General features: G+C 39.4%; 1 protein-coding gene across 2 annotated transcripts in view; it reads left to right on the top strand.

Moving 5' to 3' along the window:
* The window catches only part of NCKAP5 (NCK associated protein 5), an 829,955-nt gene that overhangs the window by 524,077 nt on the left and 287,584 nt on the right, over positions 1–18,294 (top strand). For both annotated transcript variants that reach the window (XM_032479328.1, XM_032479329.1), the window contains exon 6: positions 9,960–10,047. In XM_032479328.1, coding sequence (XP_032335219.1) covers positions 9,960–10,047 — 88 coding nt within the window. The remainder of the gene's footprint in view (positions 1–9,959; positions 10,048–18,294) is intronic.

The raw sequence follows: 18,294 nt of genomic DNA, 5'->3' as shown, positions 1-18,294 counted from the left end.
TGCATCTTCTTGCCCCAAAATTTAACACTATAATTTGATCCCAGATATGGTCAGTTATATTTTCCTGCTCTTCCTTCTCTAACATTCCCACAAAAAAAAAAAAAAAAAAAAAAAAGGACAGACTAACTGACTGTGCTGCCTTGGGCATTATTCAGATCCAGTGTACTCTTGGTTTGACCTCTCTAAGCTTTAATGGCTAAAAACTTGTCAAGGTCCAAAAAAAAAACCCTTTAAGAGGTGGAAAATGAGAATCAAATTCAAGTTTTCCAATGAGAATCAAGTCTAATCATTTCATTCAATTCTTAATTTTTTTCTGGGTCAAAATCCCAAGCAGATCTTGAAGCATGACAGAATAGATTGTGGTCGTTTTGGTATATTCTAGGGGGTTATAAGCATCTGGTGAGGAGCCAGTTACAACGGTGGAAAAAATGATAACTTACCTGAAACATATGTTGAACTTCATTTTGACTACCTGACATCCTTACATTGCTAGATTTAAGCTTTCAAAAGCATGTTGCAAAATAAGAAAGAAATCTTGATGGATCAGCCCACATTTTATTTTTTCTTGACCAAGGTAAAATGGTAAAGTTATCTTTATAAGAAATGGGGAAAATGAGGCTCCAAGCAGTTACATTAATTTTCTAAAACAGAACAGCCTCTAATTAAAATTGAAAGTGTATTCTCATGACATATTAAATAAACTATTTTTATTCCTATCATCAGCAGCCAATAAGATTAAACATTGAGGGCCAATAATAAATAGAATTGTCTGTTATGTTCAAAGTTTCCCTCACCTTTGAATATTGAGTTATAAAGATCCATCCCGCCAAAATACATTTATATTAAAAGTAATTGTTTTGGCAATTCAAAGTCCTTTTTGAGCAGTATAAGATTCAAAGAACATTTGTGCTTCAGGCTACTCAAGAAAACAAAATTGAAAAAAAGAACTAAATCTGGATTTATTTGGGGAAATCTACTATTTTGAAGAATTCTATTAGGACACATTATAAGAGTACATTTAGTAGTTAAGGAGGCAAGCTTATGAATTGGACATGGGTGATTATATTAACTGTTAATTATTTTGTATTAGTGAAACCTGATAATCATATTAATTAATAATTCTTGCGTTAATTAAAAACTCAGCTCCATTGAGGGAGTAACCCATCCTGTAGACCTCTTGTGGATTCTTGGGATACAGTGCGAATCCTGCCTTCAGGACAGGGAAAGCTAGTGAGATGTACTTCTTTCTGGCATCTGCTGACACAGGTGGGATCCCCTCTCTCTCTGTGTCTGGATGAGTGTGAACTCTATAAAAACACATGAATCTATAAATGCAATTTTGTATTCTGCCACTGTTGTGCAAAAACACTTGAGATTCGCTCGTTAACATTCAGGGGATTCCCTTTGACTCCATGTGGAAATTTTCCCCTGAATGCATATCTCTGCACGCCTGCCCTCTCCAAATCCACCTCTCACATGCAGTGAGCTCCCGACATGGGATCAGCACAGCTTGCCTGTGAGAAAATTTATGTCACTTTCTGCTCACAAACAGATGGCCCTGGAGTGAATATGATGCAGTAATTCAAATTAGACCAGCACCTTTCGATCTGTTTATGAATGGTGTTGCATCCCCATGAGTGAATTAGAGCACTGTGGTTTCTGGGCAACGGTATTATTCTTGCAAAGTTGCTGCTGAATTAAAAATATATATCATCTCGGAAAGAAGTAAGAAATCCCAGCCCTCCAACATTTATCCAGAGTGAGTTTCAGTTTCAATGCAGTTTTTAGTTATCGTCGCTGTAGATTTACTATCCCTAACTATTGGAGCCGGGATAAGCAGAGATTGGGTTAAGAACTTCAAAGTCATGGCCGACCTGGGGATTGCCCCTGCTTACATGCTTAGATGCGCTAGCTGTTCAGGGAAGAAACTCTCATTTGCTTAGGAAACAAGTTGGTGCAGTTGGGCAGAGTCCAGTTCTAAACCAGTAAAGTTTCCACATGAACGGTTTTCTCTTGAAACTGAAAACAAGTCAGCCTTTCTTTTCACTCCCAAACTTGAGGAAAGCTTTGCACTGCAATTAAAATGGGAGGTAGGATGGGTGTTGAGGAAAGCAATGGAATTAGAATGGGAAACAGAAGTTTAAAAGCAAACGATATGGGAGGTCATGCAAAATATGTTCTTCATTAAGATAATTCTCCCATCATTTCTCTCTTAGCAGTAGTGCACTGGGCTCCAGTCTGCTGGAAATCTAATGGTGGTAAAGTGTGTCCAGGCTAGAAATTGAATCTAGAACCCTGACCTCATTAGGATAGTATTCGAACCATCTAAGCTAATTAGTTTCAGATGAAGCATGTGGACCATAGATTGCATATTCAATGTGGCCAAAAAAAAAAAAAAAAGAGTAGGGAGTTATTTCTGGGAGGTAGTTTGTTTGTTGTACTAATAACCACAAGCCTTACATCTTAGCCCCAAGTGTCACAGCTTAAGACTTAGCCCCTCTAGTCTTGCTGGTACCTCTTACTTGTTACGACTTCTCTCTGACCATTTAGATCTACATATAGATCTGACAAGAAATGAATGAGTGACAAGTACTACTGGATTCATTCATTCCCTCAAAAAAGAATTTATTGAATACCCACTCAGTAATACTAGCTATGTTTAGTTGTTAGAGAAAATGAACAAGTCAGTCACTGACCTCAAGGAACTCAGAGAGCATTAATAAGATGCTATAAGGCTGTGACAAGAAAGAGCTCAGAGTGGAAAGAAAGCACAAAGGGAGGACTGCTCCTTAGGGAAAGGAGACCATCCAAAGACTTGGTGGTCCATTATGCTCAGGCATAAAACAGGCCCTGGATTTTACCTTTCCAGGCTTCCTTCAGATTCTGTGCTATTTAAGAGGCTGCCTGGAGACCCAGTGGGCCTACTTTAAGGTCTCCTATGGTAGGTCCAGGGCACTCTTGCAGAAGTGTCTGGAAACAATCTGTCAGCTCAGCATCCCCTGTGGAGGTGGTGACCAAGATTCAGAACTGTATAGTGAACGGATGCTAAGGTGAGGTCAGTCTGAATGCCACACACATAGCCAGGCTCTGACCAAACAGAACGAACAGACCAGGAACAGCCTTGAGACCTTCAGACACTGAGCCAGAAGGGCCAGCAGCAAATCTGTTGGCAAGTGACTTCTCTCCAGATGTAAGATGACACCACACCCAAGTCTCCTTACTCTATAAAGATTATGATCCACCCAACCAGACCTGCATATTCCTAGAAACATCTACGGCAGAAAAGCAGTTGCTTCTCTTCTTCATTTTTATCCAAAAGATAAATGGCTACATTTAAAAACACACAAAACTTTGTCAAGAATTTATTATAAAAACTTTTAATATATGACAAGTTGAATGAATTTTACAGTGAACACTAAATACCCACCAGTCAGATTCTACCACTCACATTTACTATACTTGCTTCACTGCGTATCTGGCTATCTCTCTCTCTCCATCCATTAATCCAGTTGTTGATGCATTTCAGTGTAAATTTCAGGCATCAAGACATTTCACCCCAAATTATGTACATACTTGAGCATGTATATTGTTAATTAAAGTTCCGTATTGTTTATGGTGCTTTTTTACCCTTTCAAGATAAAATTTATACATAATGAAATTCATAAATCTTAAATGGATGAATTCCAACAAATGCATACAGCCGTGCAATTCAAAGCCCTGGGGAGATACAAACCATTACTGTTATCCCAGGAAGTTCTTTGTGTCCCTTATCAGGCAATCCCTGCCCTCCCCTGCCCTCCATGGCAATCACTGTTCTTAAATTTTTCATCATAAATTAATTTTTCCTGTAGTAAAGTTACATGTAAATGGAATCATGCAGAATTTAGCCTGTGTGTGGCTTCTTTCACGCAGTGTAATGTTTCGAGCTTCTTGCATATCATTACATGAATCCGCTTATTCCTTTTGATTGCTGAATAGTATTCCAATGTAAGAAATATATACAGGTACACTTTGTTTTATTGTGCTTTTTTCTGTTGTACTTCCCAGATGCTACATTTTTTACAAATTGAAGGTTTAGAGCAACCCTGCGTTGTCAGATGATAGCTTTTTTAGCAATAAATTATTTTTAATTAAGGTATGTACATTATGTTTTTAGACATAATTCTACATTTAACAGACTACTGTGTAGTATAAACATGACTTTTATATGCAATAGGAAGCCATTTGTGTGACTTTTTTATTGCAGTATTCACTTTATTGCCATGGTCTAGAACTGAACCCACAATAATGCCGAGGTATGCCTATAACACTGGGACAGGCGGGAGGGGGCAGGGCACAACCACTGAAGGAACGACACAGGAATTGAGAACAAGACAAACTGGTTAGAACCAAGATTGCAGAGGATTTGACTTCCAGTAGACCTTGAGCCTCATTGTACACCCACAGGCACCATGACAGTTCCTAGGCTGACCAGGAAAGGCCAAAAAGTGGTGGAAGGGAGTCCCAATTCCTGGAAATCCGCATCCCTTCCCCAGCATATTTGGACTAATCCTACTCATTATCATATGAAATTATTGAGCCCATAAAAACTAACAACTCCACACTTCACGATCGCTCTCTCTCTTGCCCTCTGAGATGGCCTGCTTTCTGTCTGTGTAATGTGTCTCTAATTTTACTTTAAACTAAACACACACTTACGTCTCGGCTTCTCTCCCTCTCACCTTTTGAGATGGCCTGCATTCTGCCTATGGAGTGTGTATTTCCTAAACCGTTCTCCCTGCTGAGTGAGATGGACACACTCTGTCTATGGAGTGTGTATCTCTCTAAATAAACTTGCTGTCACTACTGTGGCTCGCTCTTGAATTCTTTCCTGTGCAAGGGCAAGAACCTGTTCTCTGGCAACAACAAAGCTGTTTATATAATCCTGCTGACGGACACTTGTTTCTCAATGGATTTAACAATTCATTTTGAAGTCCATCACGTTAGCGAAGTCTAGCATTGAACTAGGATTTTGGAAGAATGTTAATGTTGGGCTTGAGAAAAAGACTAGTTTGGCTATATACAAAAAAAAATGAATTATACTTTTTCTGAATATCCCAGGGATGTGCTACAACTGTTAATAGGCACCCAGTGAAAGACTTTCAAGTGTTTCTCTTTTTTCCCAGCATATGTGGGAAGGATGGCTGTACTTACTACGGCTGTTGACCTTGCAGGATGAGTACTGCTCCCCATATGAGGTCATTGCCATGATTTCTCCAGGTGAAGGAGAGGTGCTGCAGTGACTCAGACCCCTCTGTCTTCTTTCTATTTGAACCCCAGTCCCCTTCTTCTTGTCTTTACAAGAAATTTGATCATGGCAGTACCCTTGCTTCAATCAACCCTAGTTCTCAAAGTGAGCCGATCAGGAGTCAAATGCAGCAAAACACAAGGAGAGGCAATTTGCAAATCACAGCCGCAGCTGTCCACAAACTTCACAGTGTAGGTGAACAAAAGAGGACATGGCACGCACTTTTAGCAGAAGTGGCTAGGTGATGGTCTTGCAGCCTCTCCCATTAAAAAAATATGAGGGAATATTGGGTAATTGCATTACTAATTTTATTATTATTTTATGTGATTAATCGGCCAAGACAAATGTTAAAATATTTCTTCAAAACAAAAATAAGATTGGGTTCAGCTGAAAGCCTCATCAGAGACTAGTTTGAGCTGGAGAGAGTATCTTCTTGTTATGTGTTCATTTCGTTCTATTTCATTCAAAAATAACACGCTAAGCTGAATGAATATCTGATCATAGGAGTCACCAAAGAACACTTCAGTCTAGTGTTCTGATCAGTCCCTGGAGTGTCATTAGGCAAACTAGAGGGCTAGACTAGGGGAGGAAGGAAGGAATGTGGAAGAGTCCACTTCCCTTTACCTGATGTTAGAATAAACAGCTCCCCGTGTGCCCTGGGATCATGTTTTCTGATAGTACTTTTGTTACTGAATGAGTCAAGTTCTTCGGGGCCCAAATCATATTCTCTGACTGTGAAGAAACTCCTGACATCATCCGACCCTGAATAATTAGGTAACTTCCTCCCAAGAAAGGATTCAGAAAACTATCATCTTTGAACATTTACTTCCAGAAGGATCTTCCTTTGTGATGTAGGGAGACCCTCTCCCCAGTCATCTGCACTTTAAAAGGGGGTCTGTGATGAAGGTGGACCCCTAGGCACAGGGAGAAAATTTTGTGTCAAAGCCTCACTAATCCTCCTCTTGTGTGGTTTTGAATTATTATTCTTCTCATATGTTCTTACCTAATGTCCTATTTTTCTAACTTTAAATGAGTACCTCCTTTAAGCAAAAGCTTTGTTTTTTCTTCCCCTAGAGGAAATACTATAGTAAAACTTTATTAATTAAATGATCTGTATCTTAAAACATAAAACATATTTATAATTAAATGAAATTCTGACATTTATATCTGTGTTACCTAAAATACAGTATTTGTATATGAATTTGAGGTCTTTTTTCTGATTTGTGTTGGACTTAACTTTTTACAAATAGTTCATTTAACATACATTAGAATTTATCACATCTCACTAAGTATAATTTTGGCCTATGTAATTTTTAGTTATGGCAGCTACTTGATTGGTATTTAGAGGAAGAAAGGATTTAATCTCAGGTCAGGCAAAGGGGAAAAAAAAAAAAACTAGAAGACGTTGATTGAGGTCAGTTTTTAACAATAAATTGCACCAATCAGCAACTTTAAAAAAAGAAAAAAAAAAGATCTCTGCCCAGGCCTGACCTGGAGAAAGGAATTGGCTTATTTTCAGTCACGTTTGGGAAACAGATGGTGGAATTGCTCTGTGTACAGACTAGTAATGCAGTCTCTCACACATCAGCCATCAAAATAATAAAACGAGTAAAATGTCATTGGGCATCAAAGTACAATGGATGATGCTTCACAGTCTTTGATTTTCGGGAAAATAAATAGAGACTTTGCTAAATGAGAATTTAAAAAAAGAAGATGTCATTAGAGAATAAATAATGGCATATTCTTATCAGGTTGAAAATATTTTCTCTGTGACCAGATTCATAAAGGTTATGAAAAAAGGAGACAACTTAATTTTTTACCAAGAGTTGGGTTGGGTCCCTGCAACTCTGTTCCAAGCTGTAGCTTGAAAATGTAATTGGTTTAATTAATCACAAAGTTGTGCCAGAAAAGTGTTCACAGTATTACTGTGGATCTAGGCTGCCTGAGATTCTGTTTTAACAACTTCCTGTCCACCCCCTCGTTTTTCTTTTTCTTTTTTTTAAACTACAAAGACAAGAAGAACAGGGGAAAGGTGAATAGATGTTTTTCTTTTGGATCCAGCAACTTGTGGGTAGACCTTTTAATTATACAGAAGAGAAAAGTCAGCAAGATATGAACTGAGACAGAATTGTGTTTTAATTTATTGATAACAAAGACAAGATTCTATTTTAAGTAAGTTCTAACTCGTGGGATGTATTTAAGGCAAATGTTTATAAATGAGTGAAGTAAGGATTGAAACAAGAACAGCTTCCAGCCTCTGTGCTAAGGTAGGAAGAAAGCAGACTAATATTTAGGAAACGAGAGGCTGGCTGCTGATGTGTTATATACAAGCTGAGTATCTTGGGCAAGTTATTATCATTATCATTACTTTTCCTTTTTATGAGAGATTTAGCAAATATCATGGGAAATCCACTACCATTCAAGAGATTGTCTCTGTTTATAAAAAATGAAATAAAGTATTAGAATTTGGCTCTTATCCCTCACTATTTCAGAATTTGCACTTCATCCCATCTATTCTTTTCACATTAACTTACTTTGTCTCTTCTACCCGATCTTAAGCTCTTCCCAGGTCAGAAATAATATTGTTGCTTTCTTGGGTTTAGCATCCAGTAAGTGTTCACAAAGTTAACTCCTAATTAGGAGTTAAGACTCTTTGTTTAAAATTATTTCCCTGAGTGTAAATAGGGCCTGGAAGAAAGAGGATGCTATGTTTATAGTCCTAAAAATGGTCTCATCCTAACTCACCATCCAACTAGCCATGATCCCATAAGCCAGCCATTTAACATTTTTGGGCCTCAGCTTTCCCATTTATCTCTGTGGTATCAGAGATATAATGATATTTTTAAAATACATTATAATGATCAATAGATAAAAGAGTTCTTTGACAAGTTAAAAGTACTATTTAATTTTATTATCACTAATAACATATGATTTGTGAAAATACAGGGAACAGATTTTGCTTTCCTGGCTGGATGCACAAAGAGATCGCTTGGATAAATGTGTGGTCACAAATCATTCTCTGTGCACTCATAATCACTGTTTACCATCTTCTCGAAATCCTGGAAGAATTCTGGTACTGTCCTCTATGATAGCAGAATTTCCCCAATTATAATCTAGGTTTGGATTGGCCCAGTTCATCTGCAGTTTCTTCACACTGCTGCTAAGAAGTGATAAGCCATATGAGAAAGCTGGCATTCTGAACCCCACCATCTTGGTTACTTGGTTGCCATTTTCAGAAATTCACAGACTTCCTAGAACCCATCATTGCCTTGCTAGAAGCTGGAGTGAGAGAGAGATGCTGGATCAGCCTGCTTTCCCCTGCCCCAGCTCTCTTAAACTAGTATCATGCTGAGTCACTAACATACATGCCTCAGGATGGGACTTGAAGAGACAACCAACTCAGTTTCTGGGCATGAGAGCACTGAGTTCAGTGTGTTAGTTCAGGCCGCCTGTTCTCAGAGATCTGGTCCATGAATCCTCCTGAATGAATCCCAAGGACAAGACCATTTCAGCACAGTTTGAATATACACAGTCAATCTCTATTATAGAGTAAACACTTAATATTTTTAAATGAATTAATAATAAATTGTTATAATAATGTCTACTGAGTACCTACTTTATCCATAATTGGGGAGAGCGCATAAGAAATATATGACATGGTTCTCCACCAAATGTTGTCATTTACTTCAGAAGATAAAGCATGCAGACATGAAATCTTTGAGCATTGAAGTGGAGAGTCTTTAAGTGATAGGATGAATGATTTAAGTAGAGGGCTATAAGAACTCAAAGAAGTGAGGGACCAATAAAGAAGTCTCTTAGGAAGTAAAATTTGAGGTGGATGTTGAAAAATGGATGACGGTACATGAGAAGATGAAAGGATGTTTGCAATCTAAGGAGTACCAGCATGAGACAATGTCTGGAAATGGGATGGGTGTGTGTGTTTTACTCTTTACTTCTGGGTCATGAAGAGGAGGGGAGGAAGGATTTGAAGTGGGTAGTTAAAACAAAATGGGATTATAGCATACCATATATGTTGGAATAAGACCTGTAGACATACTCATAAATGAGCATGGAGATGTATTTGCAAAGATTTTATTAATTGAATTTGCAAAATTTTTGAAGTAATTTAAATTCCATCGGCAGAGGAATGGTTAAATAATTTATGGTGCATTCACATCATGGAGTATTAGGAAGTAGTTGAAACAAAGTGGATCTTTGTGTGCTGACATAAAAAGACCACCATGGAAAGACGTTAACAGTATATTAATGGTGAAAATGCATTCATATAGGATTTGTCGACCTTGAAAATTGATTTTAAAAAATCAAAGTGGTATCTCAGGAAGATTGCTGTGATGGCATTGTGTCAAAAATGTGTGCTGTGAAAGTGACGAAGGATGTTGGGAGCTGTTTGCCTGACAGATGGAGGAGGCCAAGGATACAGACCTGAATGGTAAAGAGAGAGATCGAGAACCCAGAGCCATTCTACAGAATGATTGTAAAGGAATTCATGACAGATTCTTAATAGAAAGGATACAGGACAGAGGAGAGAAAAGAGATTTCCAGGTTTAAGCTTAGGAAATATACACTAAACAATGATTTCTATGACCTGAAAGAGACCCGCGTTAATAGGAAACATTCCTTGAAGAAATTATTTTTTTTTATTGTTTTTCAGGATGGAAGAAACAGTACGAAATCTATTGCAGAGTCAAGGACCTCCAGAACAGAAAAAAGAAGAAACTGTTAATATAATGGTCTATCAGGTACATTATGTTTCTTGTTCTTGGCTGGGTGCCGGTTGGCTTGTTTTTCTGGTGCTTCTCTAACTCCGTCCTCCCTAACCCAGAGATCCATAAACAAGGATGATCAGACCCCAGTGCTGGGAGCTCATATATCACTTATTTGAGGAATCCTGTACATGATTATTTAACTCATTCATTCCTTGAACTTGGACTGTCAAAGGAATCTTAGATTTGATTGTAGGAAGGTGCAAAAAATAAGCATATAGTGATACAGAAAGACCTGTGGATGTATTAGAGTACTCTGGTCTGGGCTAGAAGAGAGGGATCTACAGTATTCTCCTGCAACACAGCAGACAGAGCGGGTCATCCTGATGGGGGAGGTAAGGAATTCTTCCCAGAGGTCTGACATTTAAGCCTGATGAGTGGAGAACAAGAGGAAGAACACTCCAGGCAGAGGGGAAGCCTAGGCAAAGGGGCAGGGGTATGAATGCACATGGCAGGTTCATGGAGAGTAAGAAACTCACGGTGACTGACAAGTTTGATGGTGAGACTGAGGGTACGCGAAAGAGCTGGCCAAGGTTATGTCTGTGTGCTGTCCTCCTTGGTGTGACCTGGTGCCTCAGGTGATGCAGAATCTAAAGAAGTCCAAGGAGAGTCAGTGGTCAGCGCAGTAACAAGTTGCCATCTTCTGAGAGCCCTTATCCCACTGTGGTTTGAAACTAGCAAAGGGGCCAGACTGGGAAGCAGGGCATCTAATCTGAACCTGATCCGAGCTGATCACACAGCTGAGAAGGCTCCGGGAACAGAAAGCACAGGCACTCAATCTCAACCGATAGAGGACTTTCATTGAAAATCACTTAATCCTGTCATGACTGGGACATTGTGCTGTACACCAGAAATTGACACATTATAACTGATGGTACTTCCATTTTTAAAAATAACTTAAAATCACAAATAGACACCCAGTATCTATTGCTCAACTCTGCCAAGAGAGCTTTAAAAATCTAAAGAAGGCAGGGAAATAGGCCGAGACTTAAGGTGATCATTGGGAGCCCTAGGGTTTTGCTAAAAAGCAAGTGGGTTTGGGAAAGCAAGCATAGGAACCTGGCTGGTCAAGATAATTTCACACCAGCTTCCCTGAATTCACAGGTTCTGGCCTCTGCAACCCAACTTGTGATGACAAAGACTGAGAGAAATCTAGTAAAAGCCACAATATCATATGAAGATAAGCGATCTAGGCAGAGTTTGTCTTAAAGGAGTCTGTGTCCTAAATAGTTGACTCGAGACATATACAGAGAGCATGGCATGACCATGGGGACCACTGTTCTCCATCGCCAATGAAAACAATATAAGGAGTCGACTTCAACGACCTCAGAGGAGATTCAAGTGAGCTCCATAAAAACAGTAGAAAAACCACTAAAATCCATTTCTAGGGAAAGTGTTCAGATTCTTCTTGAGGGCTGGTCTTTACCTAGGGAATGCATGCATGCCCAGGTTTTCCTGATACGTGGTTGCCTACAGTTAGGATAAGGATTTAAGTCCTTCTGGCCCTGAATTTTTCCAAGGTATTATATCTGCTTTGGTGGAAAATTGAAGTATTAAGTGAAAAATTGGACTTGATTCTGCATTAGGTGGTTTGGTTTAGCCTAAAATAGTCCTGTGAACCTGAAATATAAGTGATCTGTTCCCCTTCACAGGTAACAGTAGGCTTCAATTAGAAATAAATAATTTAGCATCACTCCTATGCTTTTTCCAATCTCCTCAGTGCAGCTCTGTTTCATCCAGGTTCTTATTTTATGTTAATCATTCTTTACTAATCCCTTCACCATTTATTAGCCAAATCTGTGGTATAGACACTTATCATCAGAATTTGTTTTGTGAAGCTGGAAACTTTTAGAAAAACAGATATACTTTTTAAAATGTGTTTTAAAACTATTTCCTCTTAGTAAACTTGTCTGTTGGATTTGGGAAATCCGCTCTTCCTTGTAGGAAGGAAGCAATTATTAACTTGAATTAGTGTTACGATGAAGGGATTTTTCAGCCATTACTCTAGTGGGCCTCAGGCTCATTATCTGGAAAATGGGAGAAGAATATGTGTTACATGACCCATGAAGGTCATTTATCCATTCAACAGATATTTATTGAGTTTCTAGTATGTACTAGGCACAACTTTGTCCTCTGGGGATTCAAGAAAGGAAACAGAGAGGTGGCACTGAGTCCCAGGAAGGTCCTTGTCATCTCACACATTCTAGTATTCTAAATCTGGCTAATAGTAGCAAAATAGGTCATGCAAGATATACATGGTGATACTGGTGGACGGCATAGTTAACACTTCCCTCAAGCCAAATTCTTTGTTTCGGGCAAGAGCTAGGAAATTTATTGCTTCATAATACGGAGGCTTATTAGCACACCTGATTCAAATTTTCCAACTATAAGATTTCTCCAGCAGGAGCCAGAAGCCCATGCAAAGAAAGCTTAGGCCCTTGGGAAAGCTGGTGTGGGTTTCATTTTCCATCATGAAAGTATTTGTTCTGAGGCTTTTATCATTGAGTTAGCATAATAACAGCAGAGTAATAGCTTTCTGTGTTCTTCGCCCATGCTAATTGCTCTGCATGCATTAAATGGTGGTCCTAGTTTGTTGAAGGATCCTGTTCCTGAAGACTTCGCATAGTTGGTTATTGTATAATTTAGAGATTGCATAATTCCACATGGACTCTCTCAAAGATCAGTAGGTATTTTTGTTCAGCAGCAAATCAGACCTGCCCCATGGCCATCAGTGGTTTACAGTTCACCAACTTTGCCACTGTGAAGTTCTTGATTCCTTTTTCATTTGGAGAATTTGCATGATTTCAAGGTTTGGGCATGCAGTCACGTTAATAGCATTATGTGACCGCAATTTCAAATTGGCCTGGTTCAGTCCCATTGAATGTGACTAGACTGTAGCTCATTCAGTCTTCACAACACCTCTGGGCAGGAAGTCCTGTCCTTGTCTTACAGATGGGGACCCAGGCTCCCAGAGGTGAGTACTTGCTTGAAGATGCAGCCTAGAGTGGCTTAGAAGGGATTCAAACTCTGGTTGGTTTGACTCCATGGCCACAAGTCTTTATGTGGAGAAATTCTGGAGAAATTAAATGATAGGGCCAAGTTACCCAGCTAGTTATCATCTAAGCTGGGACCTAAAGAGAGGCCTTCCCACTGTCTACCTAGAGCTCTCTCCATTCATTCATCCATTCATTCATTATTTCATCCATTCATTTAAATGACAATTATTCATTTACTTTTGGACCTAAATGTATTAGTTTTGTATTGCTGCTGTAACAAACTTAATGGCTGAACACCACAATAATTTATTTTATTTTAATTTATTTTATTTTATTTTATTTTATTTTATTTTTATCTTTTAAAAATAATTATGGAGGTCAAAAGTCTAAAGTCACAGTTCTGGCAGGGCTACATTCTTTCTGGAGGCTTCAGGACAGAATTATTTCCTTGCCTTTTCCAGATTCAAGCATTCTTTGCCTTTTGGCCCTCTCCTCCATCTTCAAAGTACATCGCTCCAAACTCTGGTTCCATTGTCATTTCTCCTTTTCTGAGTTTGACCTTCCTCCCTCCCTCTTAGATGGACCCTGTGATTACATTGGGCCCATCCACATATCCAGGAGAATCTCCCCATCTCAAGATGTTTAATCTAATCACATCTGCAAAGTCTCTTCTGCACTAGAAGGTAAGGTAACAAATGTATTGACAGGTTTCATGGGTTAGGATGTGGACTTCTTGGTGAGGGAGCATTATTCTGTCTGTCCACTAAACAGCACATTAACTTAGCAGGCTGGCAGTACCTACCAGACACCAAGCTAAGTGCTGGAGATACAGAGATGCCCACCTGGCAGAGGCCTTTTCCTGGAAAGCTTAGTTTGTAGGATGCTGGAAAGTGGGGAGAAAGGCAGATTATTGAGTATCTGCAACAATATGATGGGAGCCAAAAGAGCAGTTTACACGAGTCTTGGGAACACGAAGGAAGATGCCACCAAAGCTGCCACACTGCTCCCTGGAGACCCTGCATCCTGCCTAGGTCTTTTTTTCAGCAATCCTTTCCCTTGTCTTTAGTCTCTGTTGTCTCTTCAGATGAACTCAAAGGTCCCCACAGCCTGCTTTTCTCAGAACACCCTGTATCCCCAGTATTTTAATACAACATCTGACTGTCAGGACACATATGTTTAGTGCTTTATGGTTCTCAAAGTGCTTACACCGAATGGATCTCATTGGTTCATTCCAGCAGCCTCTAAAGTAGATATTATCTTGCTCGTTTTTAAGGATGAGTCTGAAAGAAACCTATTTCAATTCTGGCAAATGCCGAGTGGGAGAACTGGAAATAAATCACAGATTTGCCTAAGTGAGATCCATGGAATAAAACTGAGCAGTTATCTGTGGGATAATTTGATGGCAGGGTTGGGAGTGGACACAATCTGAACTTCCCAGCTCACAAAGTCATTGTCTCAAAATCCAAAAACTAAGTGAAAGGAAACTGAGATAAATTATTAAGCCATATAACGTTCGTGCCCGACATTTCTTCTGTGAGAGAGACAAGCCTGTGACTAAGAGAAATAGTATCATTAGATGGAGGGAAAGTGGCATACCTGATGCCTAGGACAGACTCATCTCGTTAGGGGGAAATAAAAGACCCCAAAAGACTGTCTTTAGAGGCGCCTGAATCAGGAAAATCATCTTCTGTTTTCCTCCTGCTGTTTCTTTCTCCAGCTCATTTTCTCTAGGGGCTTGGAGGTTTCTTCTGTGTCATGTGGTATATTCTCATCACCCAGTTCACCACTGCATTTACTTAAGTAGTTAGGAAGCATGTTAGGGAAAAACGTTCATGATTTGAGATGAATGGGGGCAATTAAGTGTGAATGAAATGGAGCAGCTGGATGAGAGGCCATCAGTCCTTCAGCTTCATCTGTCAGAAATATTTCCACACAAGCAAGCTGGCTAAGAGAATGGTAACCCTGGCGACAGATCACTCATTGCCTCCTCTTGTGTCCAAAGCTGCCTCTGTGCTGCTTCGTTGTAGCCGGTCGACTTCCTCTTGTTTCTGCTTTTCTATATGGAACATGAGTTGACCCCACCTCAGCTCATTTATTTAGAAAGAAAAGAAGGGGACAGATAAGTGGAAACACGAACAAGAGGAAAAAAGACCCACATGTGGATACGGCTTCTGCCACCAATAAGACTTTTGACCTCAGTCAGGTCACTTAAACTCTTTGGGTTCCTCGTTTCTCTTATTTGTGAAAGAAGAGGTCTTGGACTAGATTAAGGATCACAGACACAGATACCTACAGTTGCCAAATAATGTCAGTGGTTAAAGTGGCCCAGATATAAGAACAATCGTGTGTCTTCTAAGGATTTACATTCTGCTTTTCCATTTTTGATAAGTAAATAGGTACAGAGTCTGTGATGTTTGCTCATTTTTTGTTTATTTATTTTTTAATTAAAAGGCAAAATCCTTGCTTTTAAAAACCATGCGGTAGGAACCCATACCTGGCTTAAAGCCAGTAGGGAGTGGTGGGGACTGTGGTGGACTGACTAGAGAGCCTCAGTCTGGTCTTAGCGCAGCAGTCGCAGCTCCACTGCAGCACATTCAGATGACTCAGAAACACACCAGTGTGGGCAGGTGGCCGTAGGTTTCAAAAGAAGATGAAAGTTCCAGTTTTGGTGGGCAGTTTCTTAGTCTGGAAATAATGGCTTATTTTTTCCTATACATGGGTTACATAAAATGTGTGTTAGATTCAGGGCAACACTTAGCACAGAAAGATGACTTCTAGGGTTTCTTCTTGCTCTTTCAAACTCCAGGATTTCCATGCTTCTTTGCATTCCTGTGAGGCTGGATCTGCACAAAGTGTGGTGTGGGACACAACAACCTACAGTGCTGTGACCCACTGTTCGTAACACATCCCGAGCACCTTCTCTGCACCTGTTATCTTCTAGTCATTTTACAAGTGTGAGCTCATTGAACCTTCACAAGAACCCTTTCAAATTTCCTCATTTTACAAAAGAGGAAGCTGAGCACAGAGAGGTTGGATTGCCTGCCCAAAGTCACACATCACCGGTGTTAGGTCTGTCGAGCGACTTGGCATACTTTCCGCCAACTGAGTAGGTCGCCATAAAAATGGGGTTTGGGATTAACATGTACACATTACTGTTTTACTATAAAATAGACAAACAACAAGGACCTACTGTAGAGCACAGGGAACTATATTCAATTTCTCATAATAACATATAATGGAAAAGAATCTGAAAAAAAATATGTATCTATATGTAAAACTGAATCACTTTGCTGTACACCTGAAACTAACATTGTAAATCAACTACACTTCAATAAAAAAAAAAATTTAAAAAAATGGAATACAGAAACTTGGTCAGGCGGTGCTGCGAGTCACTGTCCCAGTAGAGGCACAGAGAGGTAGACATAGCGCTCAGCAAGGTTGCAGAGGTGTCCGTGTCCAGCTCTCCTCTTCACCCCTTTACTCTGTCCCACTGTCTCGGAGAGCCCTGGACTCTGGTTTCTGAGCCTGGCTCCATTGTTTCCAGTGATAGTCGGTGTTCAGTTATCAATCTCTTAGCCTGCGTTTCAAGCAGTATGATATGTTACCCAAGTTATTTCCATCCGAAGAAGCTCAAAATGACTTTTCCTTAAATAGTTCTTTAAAAATATTCTCAGATGTGGTCAAGCAGGTGATGCTTGGGGAAAGGAAACCTTTCTAGTCATCCTAGAATCTGTCAGTCATCCAGTCTATCCCCAGGTCCTTTTATGTACATGGAAAACACCTGACACAGGCTGGGCCCTTCCTCACCTAAGTCTGAGTTCTGTCTGGCAGAGATGTTACTTAATTTTATAAATTGTAATTCTTATTGGCAGTAGGAATTTTTTTGTTGTTGTTTATTTCGCCTTTTTTCCCTGTAATGACTTGTGTAGTTGAAGCAAATTGAAAAATGTAAATGCCCTAGAAAGAAAAGTTAGGGTTGAAAAATTACATTACATAATCATTTATAAAAGGTACTTTTCTAGGAAAGCTTTTTAAAATAGTAATAGTCCTAGTATATTTAAAGTGTGAATTTTCCAACTTCTAACGTAATAACATTTCTGTTTCATGAACATATGTACATATGCGAGGCAACACTACTGTTTATGATTTTCAGAAGCGACAAGGTTCCTGATTCTGTTTCCTGGCTGAGTATCAGAATCACCTTAGGGAACCATAACAGATTTAGCTATCCGGGCACCTCCTTATATCTTCTGACTTAGAATAATCTGTCTTATTTTGTCATTTCTGAGTTGGATGGGTCTTTTTCATTGCTCTGGTCCATAGCTGGGTTGGGAACCAGTGAGGTACTTCAAAACCCATCCAGTCCACCACCCCTGCTACCTACTTTTGCAAAGGAGAAAATAGAGTTGACGTTCAGAGCCCAGTTCTGAGTCCAGTGCATGCTGTATGCATGTCTACTGAATCTGTACCAATCCTTTCACCCTCAGTACCTGTTTCAGCAGGTCCCGTGGCAATTAATTAGTCAAGAGAACGGAACTCTTTAGAACTCTTCCAAGAGCTTGATCGTAATTCATACAAGTGATTCACAAAAGTGTTCTTTTCCTTTTCTTTAACCTAAAACAAAACGTGGTAAACAAATGCAAATCCGTAGGCCAGCAGTGAGTACTTTCGGTGGGTGCATACCATTTGGGATAAATGATCTAAAATTCTACTGAGTTGTCTGTTGAGAGAGTGGCTAAGCCTTTACACGGGTATTTATAAAATTCTAAAACACAATGGGATGGGAAATATTTTTATTGAGTGCTTTTATTTATGTCTGGGCCCTGTAATCTCAGGAAGTCTCAAATGCCTTTGATTCTGCTTTAAGAAATTTGGCCTTTTCTCTGAATTGCTGTGAACTTTGAATTGCTGCTGAAGTGGGTAATGGTAATAAAGGGAGTATTTTTATTGTGTGTTAAGTTTTAAAGGGCTCAAACTGTTCCTTGAGGAAGTTTCCTTCCTTCCTCTTTTTGTTTGTTAAGCAACATCCTCTATTCATATAATAAGTTTCACTAAAGGAGGCAGAATTTCTAAAAGCCAAAGTGATGAGATTCAGCACAGCCAACAACATTGTACTTCATAAAATATTCCTTTTCTCTTTGAAAGCACTAAGATGGATTTATGATTTTACACCCTACAGAAATATTTTCCAGAATTCCAGAAGTTTTCAAAACAACCTCATTTAGGT

This window comes from Camelus ferus, chromosome 5 (genome assembly GCF_009834535.1).
Source record: "Camelus ferus isolate YT-003-E chromosome 5, BCGSAC_Cfer_1.0, whole genome shotgun sequence".
NCBI classification, from domain to species: Eukaryota; Metazoa; Chordata; class Mammalia; order Artiodactyla; family Camelidae; genus Camelus; species Camelus ferus.
The sequence above is the reverse complement of the archived record's forward strand: the minus strand, read 5'-3'. Positions and strand labels throughout refer to the sequence as shown.